Here is a 14000-nt window from a genome sequence, read left to right on the forward strand (position 1 = left end):
GTAACAGGATATAGATGGCCTGCTCGCTATGAAGGGAGACCACATTAACATTTTGATTAAATATATCACTGTAAGCATAGTAACATGTTACTAGGTAAAAGGGCAATAAATCACTGCATGATTCAATGATAAAATGGTTCTTATATTTCCCCTTTAGCGTTGTTTTAGGCATATACTGTTGCTGAAAATATTATTGTTACAGTGTCTCAAAAATTAATCATACCATGGGAGAATGAATTGTATGATACGTGTCATGCTACTTCTAACACATCCTATTAAAAGTACCCCAGTATTATAGAACATTTTTTATTTAAATTTTCTTTTAAATAATGAAAAACATGAATATCTTCGTTAAATATAGAAATCTTAAATGTTAGGCCTTACTGCAGTCTGTAAAAGCAAGGAAATTAGACCTTTCCTGCTCATTCTCAGTTGGGACTGCCCATCATCTTGACTTCAGTGTTCAGGTAGGACAGAGTCACATAGGAAGCAGATTAGGTTGTTGGCCAGGAAGTTGCATATAGCCTTTGGGATCCAGATAGAGCTCGGAGGCCACTAAATCACACCAGCCCAGGGTTCTCAAGCTGCATTTGCCTCACGCTAAGAGATAGATGCCAAGATGTGGCCCTAAATGTCAAATAATGCCTGTGAAGTGGACTGAGTTAGGATTTATTCTGAATTTCCCTGCTTTTATGGAGATTGCTAGATCTTAAATATCTTAATATTTAAAAACATTTCTGTTTTGGTTTTAAGAGCTACTTAATTTGTGGGAGACACTGTAGTGAGTTTGAGGAAGCTACAGCAACTTCAGTGACAAAAGTGCATGAGCAAAAACAACCAACCAACCAAAAAAACAGAATTTAAGAGAAGTCTGACAAATGGGCCCAAACACTTATCTTACTTAAGGTAAATCCCCTGTAGCATTCCGTTAAGATATTAATTTCTATGCAGCATTATGGTACACTGGATTTACTTTCCTTTAAAGGAAGTTATAGTCTCGAGACTAAAATAGTCTCTCTTTAAAAACAGATAAGTCTTTCTCTTATAGTGTGTTGATGTGAGACATTTGATTAGAGAGATCAAAGCGGCTTATGATTTTCAATCTCACTGTCATGTTTCATCAACATACTGGCCTTGTAGATTAATGGTTATGTCATTTTTTGGCATTCTCAAAAGAGTTGTTTTTTTTTTCAGACTTTGACATTTATAATTTTCTTTTCTTCGGATGAAAATACTAAGAGACATTAGCTCATACATAAGATCAAATATCAGCAATGTTGGTTTCTAAATATATATAATTTGAAAATTAGTTTTTTAAATATCTGAAACCAATAATATTTATCAACTTGAAAAATGGCTGAACTGATGTACATGTATTACTTTAGGGGGGAAATGTATTCTGTGCTTAAAAACTCACATGCCCCCAAAATTTTAGTAATTTAAATTTTCAACTGGTAACACTAATGCTGTCCGGAGGATGAAGTAGAAGATCTCTGCATAAAACGGGAAGTGCCAAGTCCTGTAGCTGACTAGCAGTGTTCAGAATACAAAACATAGCCTTCCTCAGAATCTTGACTTCCTGCTCACATCCAATTGTTTTCATGTTGCCAGACAATAGTTATGTTTAACTGTTAAGAAATATTTGACAGTAACACAATGAAAAAAATTGATATTGGAAAATATTTTTAAAATAAATACAAAACTGTTTAAAAATATTTTTCCTTGACTTGTTAGTTTGCATTCTTTTACCAACATAGCTTTATTGACCCTCACAAAAGGCCGATCTCTGTACTAAAAAGATTGCCACTTTATTGTTGACAATACAGTGCAACCACGTAGATCTCTGAGAAAGAGACGTTGCTTTTTTGTATCACTTCTTGAAACAGCAGCATTCTAAAAAGTGATATCAGCCGAATCCAGGAAAGGACTTAAACACGTTAAGAATCTGAGAAGTCCTGTTAACGTCAATGGATGGAGAAAAGAGATCATCAGGTTTACTGATGTACTAACAAATGTACTGTTATACAACACAGCTCATATTAATTGGCTCTGCCCATTTTCTATTGGCAGTGATGGCCTTTATAAAACAGCTTGAAAACAAATTAGTTTTATTTTTCTAAAGAACTTGAATTTTCATTTAAAAATTATATAAAAGTCAAATACTGCCAACTATTTGTAAAATAAAACTATATCCAACAGAAGACTAAAATTTACGACAGTAAATTTTTAGGAGGTAAGGGAAATGGGAGAAAAGAGGACTATGCTTTAAAAACAAATAAACAAAAACCCTGATTTTGTTAACCAAGGATGATAATATGTCTGATTTTACCACTGTGAAATTTTACTTTATTTAGTAACCCATAAAATAAATTAAATCTTATAAACTATTTCTATCCATTCTTAATATGAACTTATTTAAACATTCTAGTCATGTTTAAATGTCAACAGATGAAGTGCCCATGCTCTAGAATATTTTTGAGTAATTTCAAATGCCATTAACATGGCACAAACCTACTATAAATTTCCATGGTCCATTATATAACTGAAACATGCATACATTACAAAGATTTGGCATGATGCTTTTTCAACCTTCAAGTTATTGTAGTAATTTCTCCTAACACACTGTTTCTACACTTGTAGTTTAAAAGTATTTTGACAATATTCTGTTATAAATTACTATAAATTATTTTATAAATAAAGTACCTCGAGATTAATGGATAGACCAGGCATTTCAAGAAAGCCCAGCCAGAATTAGGAAAAAGGAAAAAAAAAATGTGAGGAATGTGGTACATAAAATGTTTGTTGAGTTTTCATTTTAAGTATAGAGGAATTTCAGTGTGTAACCTGTGCTTGTTTTAAGAATTTTTGTTGGAATGTACTACTATTTCTCTAAAAGAATGTATCATGGCAGAGATCCACAGTGTTGGGTTATAAGACCTCCAGAAATTTCAGGACCACACCTTCTCCTATCTAAGGAAGCAGCTGTGAGCCGTAGCTGTGTATGGATAGCTACAGTTATTTCTATAGAGAGAAACTTTCATAGCATCCAATCATCAACTCCTTTCTCTCTGGTACTGATGGCAAAGTTTCTTATTTAATGAGAAACATTGTTGCCTTATGTGTGATCTTGTCCCTGTAGTGATATATTTAGCATAGACCTCTGCATCCATGTAAAGTCAATTAACTTTAGCAGGACCTCACATGAGCACAGGGAACCATGCTAGTAGTTACCATTGTGGGATCAGACCTAAGGTTGTTTCATCTTTCCATTTTAAACTCTTGTTTCAAATGGGCTTTTAATAATTGATAAGAATGTACTATGCTGAGACTTGACATACCTAGTCCTGGCCAAGATTTGTGGTGCTGGATCAGGAGTGTTAAATTTGAGGAAGATTAATTTTTTAAAGGAGTTTCCTAATTTAAAGTGATTCTGATTGTTTGTTTGGTATTGGAAGAGGTAAATAAAGCTTGAGTCTCAGTACATATGCACCCCTCCTGTTCTTTGGTCCACATGGCAATTGTTTTAGTTTGACCTCAATTTTTACATAGATATGCAAATGAAACAACAATATTTTAAACAGTAACTGGTGTTTACTCCACTCAAAAATTTTTTACAATGGTAAAAATAATTTGTGGTAGTTCAGAAACATTTCCCCTCACATTCTATGTTTTAAAATAACATTAAAGCCATGACACACACTAATAAGGTAATGGAAATTCACAGATAAGAACAGAATGCCCTGTACTTTTTAGTGTTGTTGGGTTCCTCTGTTTACAGATCCCTTTGACTTTTTTTTTGAGAACTGGAAGGCTTTACAGGATAGTAATGGGTGAAATCGTGGACTCACTGGAGTCAAAGTTCTGCCATAGAATTCAGTGAGACCAAGGTTTAGTGCAGTAATTACAGATATTTATCCCTGTTCCCTGTCTCTCTCTTCTTTCTCCCTTCCCCCCAATCTGTTTTGTGGAAATGAGGTCTGCAATGTTATATTGCTTCCTCTGGTTCCACCATCTCTGGGGACCAACATGTTAACCAACAGAGACCTGGCTCTGTCAGTGGCTAAAAGAGAGTGGGCCTCTCAGGAATAAATATTGGAACATTTGGACACCTTTTAGACATTTTCTGAATGCTAGTTCTTAGGAAATAGTATAGTGTCGTAAAAGAGGGTTTAATATGGCGAAGAAGGGATGAGTTGTGGGTGGTGGTATCCCTTTTTGTATCCTTGAGAATTCATTCATATTAAATTAATAACCTAAAATTCACCTGCATATATGCATACTAATATACACCTGAACACCCATCCACCCCCTCAGATAGCTAGGGACCTAGCAGTCTGCAGACTTCTTATTTGCAGAAGTGTCCCTGAGGCAAAAAAAAAAAAAGAAAAAAGAAAAAAAGCTGTGAACTGAGTTAGGCTATGCCTGTCCTACTGTGTCCTAGGTTAAATTTATTTGGTCAAAAAGGATTAAATAGTTTGAGGTTATAATGCATTGTATGTAACACCACTCCCTATCCTGGCTCACAGCTGCTCCCACAAACGAGGGAGCTTTCAGTAATTTCTGGAAACTTTGAAAGCCCTTTTGAAGCATGGCTGGAGGCCTCATGACCCAACAGCCTGGATCAATTCAAGATACAGCCTTCAGAGATGTGTAATAACAGGTAAGTGATATACTCTTTGGGACAAAATCCAAAGTATTCAGCCACATTTGTTTTTACTGTACTTATCTGAACTGAATTTGAAAAGTATATTTTTAAATGTTTTAAAAGACCAGTCTTTCGCACTGTATTTCTTTTGTAGTCATTGTGCTTTTGCTGCTCTAGCCTGCCATAGTTGCATGTAGTGTGATGCTAAATTGGAAACAATATTGCTAGCAAAATGGGATTTGCCTTTAAGGAACCTCTGTTTTCATCAGCACAACTGGGTGGTGTTCCTCTAAATCTAAAGGTATTTGACTAGCTTAGCCTCAAGCTCTACTATGACATCTTAATTCTTTGAGACTATCAAACACTCCTTCCTTGAAGTATGATTGATTAAAGCAAAGGTAAAGCAGAATGATATGTACCCAAATGTAGTAGAGAGTGAAGAAAGTAGTAGTTTAGGAATAGAAACAGGAATGACTCCTTGTTGACAACTCTACTTTTTCTCATTGTTCTCTTCAGTGCAGTTGATTAGACCAAGAAGTATTATGACAATATACTAGAGTTTTAAGTAATGTAGTCCACAAAACAGGGAAGATTAATTGCTTGTTTAAAAAAAAAATATGTACATAGTGCCATAGAGGTGCATGGCTTTTTAAGCCAATTAGAAGACTGGGATGGAAACTTGGCAAAGCTCCCATTGGCTGAATGATGCCGGGATTTCACCCTGGTCCAGTATCTGGAGAAGGTTACAGTCATGATAATGAAAACACTCATCTAAGTGATATGTAAAAAACTGGCATGATTTTACAACATGATTAACAACAACAACAACAAAAAAGGTTGTATGTTTAAGAAATCTTAGGACTGACTCAGCTATAGCAAAATAATATATCACCTAGCATTCACATAGCTCTCCATCAGCAGACTTCAAAGCTCTTGACAAATGGATATACACTCTATCTGTTCCTATTTTCCAGATGAGCAAAATCAGGAATGGAAATACTAAAAGACTTTTTCAAAGTCATACACTTGAAACTATAGCAGAACCACACATAGAATCCTGGTCTCCTGATTCCTAGCTTGATGTGCCCTGTTCTCTGGAACTTGTTGCTTCCCAGGAGGATTCAGTCGTTAACTATTCCTTGACTTCCTTTTCTGAGAAGTGAATGCCTCTGTATCAGGGAAAGAACTCCTGAGGGGAAAAATCATTTTCTTTCCTCTAACAAGGTTTGATGACAATCTAGAGTTATAAGAGTAATTTAATGTCCTCTCTTTATTTTCAAGTATCAGAGGGGTAGCCATGTTAGTCTGGATCTGTAAAAGCAGCAAAGAATCCTGTGGCACCTTATAGACTAACAGACGTTTTGGAGCATAAGCTTTCATGGCTGAATACCCACTTCTTCAGATGCATGTAGTGGAAATTTCCAGGGGCAGGTATATATGTGCAAGCAAGCTAAAGATAATGAGGTTGGTTCAATCAGGGAGGATGAGGCCCTGTTCTAGCAGTTGGGGTGTGAAAACCAGTTTCTCCTTCCTTGGTTTTCACACCCCAACTGCTAGAACAGGGCCGTATCCTCCCTGATTGAACTAACCTCATTATCTCTAGCTTGCTTGCATATATATACCTGTCCCTTTAAATTTTCACTACATGCATCTGACAAAGTGGGTATTCACTCACGAAAGCTCATGCTCCAAAACGTCCGTTAGTCTATAAGGTTCCACAGGATTCTTTGCTCTCTTTATTTTATTACCCTTGAGGAAAGTGAAAGATAATTTACCTCATGCAATTTTATATGTGACAAGTAGAAATTGGTGACAAAAAAATTAAATAAAGACTGGGGCAAATGCATGCTATATTATTATTATTTGTTTTTAAGACTCTACAAAATGATATTGAGATTAGCATCTAAGTCTGGATTTTGCTGAAGCAGAAAATATGTGGGCTACTACGTAGCTATTCTGAGTATATTTGAAAGGCAAACTATATCTTTGAGACTTACTGAAATTAAGCATTAGACTGCGCTGTACAGTAACTTGAAGTAGGATCCTACTAAAAAGCAATGTATACATTCTTTTATTCCTTTTTTTTTTTGAGTGGGGGTGCCTGCTTATTGACATCTCCTCACTGAAATTTTACTTTATAGAAGCTTCCAGTATTTATTTTTTTTAATGTGGTTTTAGGTATAGTCATCCTTTGGAGAAAGGAATTTTATATGAAACCTCTCTCATAGATGATAGTTGGAAGTACTGGAATTGATTCTGACCTTGCCACAGTCTTCATCACCCATGGTTGTGTGTGGGTTTGTACAGAACATATGTTTTTTAAAACATATACACATCGTATTCTGTTAGGAAATTCTGGAACCCTGATTACTTACAAAACTTTTTACAAATCTCCCAGTATACAATTTCCTTGTGACATATTTGTATGCAGTTTGAACAATATGTACGTTTTGATATAGCAGGAGCAGCATCATAAAATAAAACTTAAGGTGGACATGTGGCATTTATGTCTTTCACCATCTAAGCCAGTGTATTATTGAACCACTAAATATAATGTGGAACACCCTGAAGTGTGGTTTTAGTCTGAAAAATTGTTTGTTGAAATACCATTTAAGATCAGATCTCCTCACTTTACATATAAAAATGATTTTTGTTTGTTTTTTTTACTTCCCACTTTGCAAACTCAATCTGAAAGTCAAACCTAAATTCTTTGTTACCTATACATCACAAATTCAAAATCTATGCATTCAAAATTCACAAGAACTTAAAAAATAATTAATTTAGGGCTCTGTTTGACTTCTGGTTTTGAGCCTTTCACATTGTCAAGCTTTTTTGAAACCATGATAGCTAGAAATGTGCTTTCTTTTGAAAATGAAAGCTCACAAAACATGACATTAGAGGTTTGGGCTTTAAGAAAAGGACAAATATTACAAGACTTATAGTAAAATAAACAGAGTGGTAGCACTGCGACAATGAATTCTGCATTCAAACTAACAATTCTAATTATGGTGTGTGAGCTAGAGTAGAATCCAGCTCGCTCTCCCAGAGTTTCATTGGCCCTGTAGTATTAAAAAGTTGTAAAAATTATTGTTAGTCAGCTTTGATTTAGTTCTAAATTCACACAGAGAGCAGATAAGCTGAGTAAGAATCTGCCAATACTTATAGTTTATATAGATTATATATATATTTATAACTGTTATAGTCATTTTTCAGAGAAGACATACAGTTTTAAGGGTACATTCATTTTACTTTTTGATTATTTTGTAGAGAAAAGTATTTAATCCTTCCAATTGCTTCTGTCAGTTCAACTTGTCCAGTCAAGGTGGGGATTGTTTCTGTTACAGATAAAAATAAAAAATACCTTTTTTTTTTAATTGCCTTCTCCATGACACTAAAAGTTGATGATCACTGTTTCACTAGCATTTGTTGGCCCCAAAAGCAAATACTGAGAATTAAACCCAGGTTTCCCCTATGGCGGTGCAAAGTCACTACTGTACTACTGGGTTAGCATCTAAGAAGTAGTTTTAAATGTAATTTATTTGCAGTTTATCTAGCTTGTTGCCAAGATCCAGCAGTTCTTAATTTGCAGCTTGGTTTCTGTTACAGAAAGCTGAAGGTGGAACATTAAACAGTTCCAAGTTAAGTGTTTTTGTTTTTGTTTTTTTTAAATTCCAGCTAAATGTAGTCCAGCAGCGAGTGAAGTTCTGCTAAGTGTTAGATGCATAGAGTAGAAAAAAGCATCAAATAAAGAAGGCCTGGTTTAAAATTTTTTTAAAAACATGTGTACCTGAAAAATCTTGACACTGACAGGAGGCGGAATGAAAGAATGTTGGTAGCATTTTCCCCCCTTGGTATTGTTTCTCTCGCCTCCCAATGTATTTATACAAATAGGTATTTTGATGTCTATGGTTTTTAAATAAAATAAAGCAGGTTAGCCCTTTCCACATGTAAGCTGGAATGTTCCCCCTTATGTAGCCTTAATATGACGCTTGATTTCCCAGGAAAAAGCTCTCTGTTCAAGAAGATCTGCCATCTCTCACAATTATATCAAACCCAAAGAGCTACCTCAAGTTGACATCTCACATGCTTTATTCTGAGTGATCAATGATTCTGGAGTTTCAGTCACCCCCTTGAAGCACTGTGTACTTGAGACAATATAAAATAATTGTTGTGTGATTGAATGCTTTCAGTTCATCACATTTTTGAGGCTTAATTAAATATGGACATATGTAGTGTGAGTAGCAGAGTAGAGCTGCTCGAATAGTGTTCGAAATACTAGTCTTTAATTAATTTCATTGGTATTCATTGAATAGTTGTGATATTTGGCAAATATTCTATGGATCGGTGAACCCTAGATCAAAGTTACAGTTAAAAGACTTATTTGGATTCCGATTCTTCCCTTTCTGACTCATTTTTCATTTCTGGAGTATCTAAAAGTATCTTTGATGCTGTGAGAAATTTTATTTGGAGGAGGTAAAATTTACATTGACCACATATATATTTAAAATGGACAACCTCATATGAACTACATGGAGTATTTTGTGGTCAGGTTGCCTAGACAATTAAACTTTCTTGAAGGGGTCTATTACAGAATGCCTTTTGATAGCTGTAATTTTTGAATATAGTTTCTTGCATCTAAAAGGTGTCAATTAAGATTTGTGTAATCTGGTAATAACATTATACTGTGCTGTATCAGATATTATAGCTTGAGCTACTGTATCTCTATTGCAAATGTATAGGTGTAAAGTATATACAATAGAAGAAAAAAGTATAAGAGAAATTTACTTCACAACTTAGCAGGAGTTTGTAGTTAAGCCTAGCTAGTTAGCTGTTGTAGTTCCTCAATCTGTGTGAAATGCACTGAAACAGTATCTGCTGTTTGACCTGTTTTAAAGGATTAGGCCTATGTCAAGATTCTGGCCTATGTTTGGATTTTTTGTTACTAATAATTTTAAATGTTAAGCAATTATAAACCGATATAGTGCTGTCTTTTTGAGTCTGCAGATAGCCTGAAACAATAGTTGTGAACTCCTCTCCACCAGTCTCATTCCCTCTTAAATTTGATGGTGACACTTTACAGCTTAACATTAACTATTTCATTGCTGATCATTTGAGCAGCTAGGACAGGGAAGGGAATGGTAATGAAGCCCATGGCAGAAGGGGGAAGATTTGGGATTTGCTCCAGGGAGAACAATGCGGAGGGACAAAAGAAGGAGAGAGACAAAGACAAGGCTGGGAGAGGAGAAATAGAGAAAGAAAGATGGGCAAGAAAGAGATACAAAGGTAAAAAATACAATGGTCATAAAGGGCAGCATATTATCTGAATATAACAATATCTATGAATACAACAGTAAGACACTGAATAATAAATAGCTATAGGAAAAGTTTGTGCCAAATTGTTCAAACCTGGATCCCTAAAGTGAGGTTTAAAATAAGTGGGAGCAGCAGGTAGTAAGTGCCTCTGAAAATTAGGACACTTTTTTATTTGCTTTCCTAAATATGGATTCAGGAGCCTGTCTTTAGGAACCCAGATCTGAAACGTTTGTTGTTATTTATAACGTCAATGCCACAGTCTATCTACTCTAGCTCTTTATGCAGACCTCCTGTTAACATCAATGGGAGTTCTTCTGGATTGGACATATGCAGACTTAAATTCATACCAGAGCCCGTGGCCCAGAATTAAACCTGGAATTAGTCCTCTACAGAATAAGTTTGACGCTAAGAGAAAGTCATGTCTGCTTCCTTAGGGCCAGAAGGAAGCTTGAGACAGGTCAGCAAATATATATGAAAAAGACTTCCAAAAGACTTATCTGGAAGAAAAATAAAGGGACTTTGTTGGTTTTTAAGGATTAATATACACCTCTACCCCAATATAACGCTACCCAATATAACACAAATTTGGATATAACGCGGTAAAGCAGTGCTCCCGGGGGGCGGGGCTGCGCAGTCTGGTGGATCAAAGCAAGTTTGATATAACGTGGTTTCACCTATAATGCGGTAAGATTTTTTTGGCTCCCGAGGACAGCGTTATATCAGGGTAGAGGTGTAGTGGAAATTCATTTAAACTCTTTTACAATTTCATTTTAACCTAACCATTTTCCATATCTTGTTAAATGTTCCTTTAACATGGCAATTTTTTATTCAAAACTACTTTTAAAAATTGTAATTCAACAGAAATGTCTTTTTTTTTTAAAATAGCTTTCTACCTTTTAGATACATCTTACTTGCTTCAGACAAGCTTCTTGCATGCAATGTTTGGTTGTGCTTAAGCCCTGGCATGAGACCTAGCTGGGCTGTAAAACTCTCCCTCAGCAGCTTGCTTATGCTTATGCAGTTAGCCTTTCTGCAAGGGGTTCTGCTGCTTATTTACAGAATTCCATTTTTCCAATTATAAAACAAACATTATATTAAGAGAGTCTTCTTTTTACCAATTAGGTCAAAGTCCTAAAATTTTAAGACCTAAACCACATGGTTTAGAGCGAACTGATTCACAAACCATAGGTGACTTTGCTACAAGAAGAAAGGGTATGTACTATAGCACTGCATGTTGTATGGGGCTTTGTTTAAAAAAAAAAAGTGTGTTTCTTTTAAAGGTTAAACTCTAATTAAGCATTGTCACTGCTAATGTTGTAATCTAAGATATTTGGACATATTTTATTTGCTAATAAAAAGTGTTTCCCATGCAGGGGAAAACATTCAGATTTACCAGAAATTAACACTTATACATATAAGTTTTGTTCTGTTCAGTTTATAGCTGCTCATATTTCAGATTTAATTTTGTATCTGTTTATTTGGAAACAAGGGTATGTGGTCTACCAGTATGTTGTTTGAAACAACTTCTAATTAAGAGATAACATAAATGTCACAGGTTAATAATCTGCTGTTAGCTAAATGTCAAGATGCAGTCAAAGAGATTGATGCTGTGACTGTCTGTTAGTACAGTGATTTCATTTATATTTTTTAAATGAGCATTAGGAAGTGGAGTGTGACTGGTTTTTTATAGACACTAAATGTGTTGGTATCCAGTACAGTCACATGGGCTAAGACAAATTACAAATGTCAAACTTTTTTTTCTTTAAAGCATGCTTCAGGTGCATTTAAAGCCTGGTCAAAAGTCCATTTAAATTGATAGACTGACTCTTGCTAATTTCATTGGGCTTTGGATCAAGACCTTACTGCATTTCTAAAGATACAGTAGTTGTACTTGGGCTGTTGATTGTCATTCAGCCTCATGCCTTATAAAGCACATGAGCTGTGCTGGTATCCACCACAGCCACTCATCCAGTAGCATGTTTGTTGCTTAGGTAAGGTTCAGTTCTGCAACCTTAGCTCACCTTGAGTAGTACATTATTCCTTAAGTAATTCATGGAAATAAATTATTGGGATTTTTTTAAATCAATGGGACTACCTGATAAATAAGATGCTGCTAAGCATGAATTAAGGTGGCAGAACCTTGTTCACTGTAAGTTACTGATGTATGCTGATACCTCTTGAGCTACATGTTGGTGACTCTACTGCATTTTAACCAGGGCTTTGGAGCAGAGCCCAGAGCTGGAGTGCGAGCAGCTCCGGAGCAGTGGAGCTGCAAGTTTTTGCCTAGAGCTGGAGCAGAGCCAGAGCACAACTCCAAAGCCTGGTTTTAACTGCAGTTTAACAGTTTGGGGCGATTATGTTCAGTTATCACTTATCTGTAACATTTCAATTAAAAAAAATTTACATAGAAATCTGTACAAAGGGCTGACCTTTTTAGATAACCCTTTCGCCTAATACTGCCTCAAAATAGTCCCTCTAGCTGTAATATAGTACAGTTCTGCTCCCCCTTATAAGACCACCTCTGTTAAGCAATTGATTTTTGAGAGTCCCACAAGTGGTCACTCTGACAGGTTTCACTGCGTATGAACTAGTTTTAAACTGGCTGAAGTTTGATATTGGTAAGTAGGTTGGTCTTGGAGCAGTCAGATGGGCTGTCAACAATCTTGTGTAGCTGATATTTAATTTTGTTTGTTTTGTGAAAAAACTCTAATAGCGTTCATCATAATTTCATAACTACCTTCTCAAAATAATTGAATTTTTAAATGTCAAGTATGATCGAAATTAAGATTGATGATAAATAGACTTCCCTATAAGTCTTGCAGTACAGAAATCCATTGAGTTTTTTACAACTCAAAATCACTTATATTTAATTTCCGTTTTAGTTTAAGCTGTGGTTCTACTCTGAAAATTGTGTAAAAATGCACCTTACTCAGAATCCTATCATCTGATGTTAATGGTGCTGGTATGTTTCTTCTGTTTTTCTCTCACGTTAAGCAGTATAGAGAACTAAATCACCTATGAAAAACTGAGCTGGTTTCTATTATGACTCATCAATTTTGTTAACTAAATTCCAGTTAAAGGGCTCTCACTTTCACCTCTGCAGCCTTAACAATGGGATTGCAAATGTGTAAGTGAATGCAGAATTGGGTTTCCAGAGTCTTTATTATTGACAAAGGTGTATGAGACAAGAAAATATTTCAGATCTAGAGTTTGCAGAACTGGCAATTTTTAAATAAAAGGCTAGCATCCAACCAACCCTACCTTTTACTTGTGAACTGAGCCAATTTGATGAGTCATTGTGGCACAATAAACATGGAATCCTAGAGTGCCATTTTCAGATTCCCTTTTCAGAATAGAATCGCACGTTAATATTCAGCTTTCGAAATTCTCTAATAGTGGTAGCACTCATTACTAACAACATCATAATTATTTTGGAAAGTTTATAATACAAACAGTGGTTCAGAAACCTCTCTCAGAAGTGAACATTTCCTGATAAGTGTATTTTGGGGTTTATATGGAAATCTTTTACTCAGTGGCAACTTAAAATAAAAGTAATTATATTAATTTCTGTGCATTGCTAGCCTTAGAATAGCTGCTGAATTTGGATTTGTTTTCAAATGTTCTGTGCTTTAAGATTGTTTGTTTTTTATATAGCAAAACCAGCTCCACTAGAAATAAAACCTCTGCCAGAATGGGAAGAATTGCAAGCCCCAGTTAGATCTCCTATCACCCGAAGTTTTGCACGAGAGTAAGTCTCTTAGCTTTTCTTACTTTAGAGGATTTATTTTCTTTTTACTGGAGCATTAATGAATATATCTGTGATCTTTACTTTTTCAGTCTCTCTAGCAGAGACTGAGATTTCCTGTGTGTGCGTGTAGTGTGTGTGTGTGTGTGTGTGTGTGTGTGTGTGTGTGTACACACGCGCAGCCATGTGCGCAAGCATGTGTCAGCTGTATGTATGTTTGTTGTTCGGTATCATTTTTTAAATAATAAGACAATGTATAACCAGAAAACAACCCTGGTAAAGCTGACAAATAAGAGT

General features: G+C 35.5%; 1 protein-coding gene across 8 annotated transcripts in view; it reads left to right on the forward strand.

The window, feature by feature from the left end:
* Window positions 1-14000, forward strand: part of GAB1 (GRB2 associated binding protein 1) — a 135305-nt gene that overhangs the window by 112736 nt on the left and 8569 nt on the right. For 4 of the 8 annotated variants that reach the window (XR_007773451.1, XM_050946381.1, XM_050946375.1 and 1 more), the window contains 3 exons: window positions 4577-4660; window positions 11081-11170; window positions 13613-13706. Coding sequence is in view for 7 of the 8 variants with exons in the window: in XM_050946381.1 (XP_050802338.1) it covers window positions 4577-4660; window positions 11081-11170; window positions 13613-13706 (268 nt within the window). In the remaining variant the exon portion in view is untranslated. The remainder of the gene's footprint in view (window positions 1-4576; window positions 4661-11080; window positions 11171-13612; window positions 13707-14000) is intronic. The other 4 variants (XM_050946378.1, XM_050946379.1, XM_050946382.1 and 1 more) reach the window with 2 other exon arrangements.

Source organism: Gopherus flavomarginatus, chromosome 3 (genome assembly GCF_025201925.1).
Source record: "Gopherus flavomarginatus isolate rGopFla2 chromosome 3, rGopFla2.mat.asm, whole genome shotgun sequence".
NCBI classification, from domain to species: domain Eukaryota; kingdom Metazoa; phylum Chordata; order Testudines; family Testudinidae; genus Gopherus; species Gopherus flavomarginatus.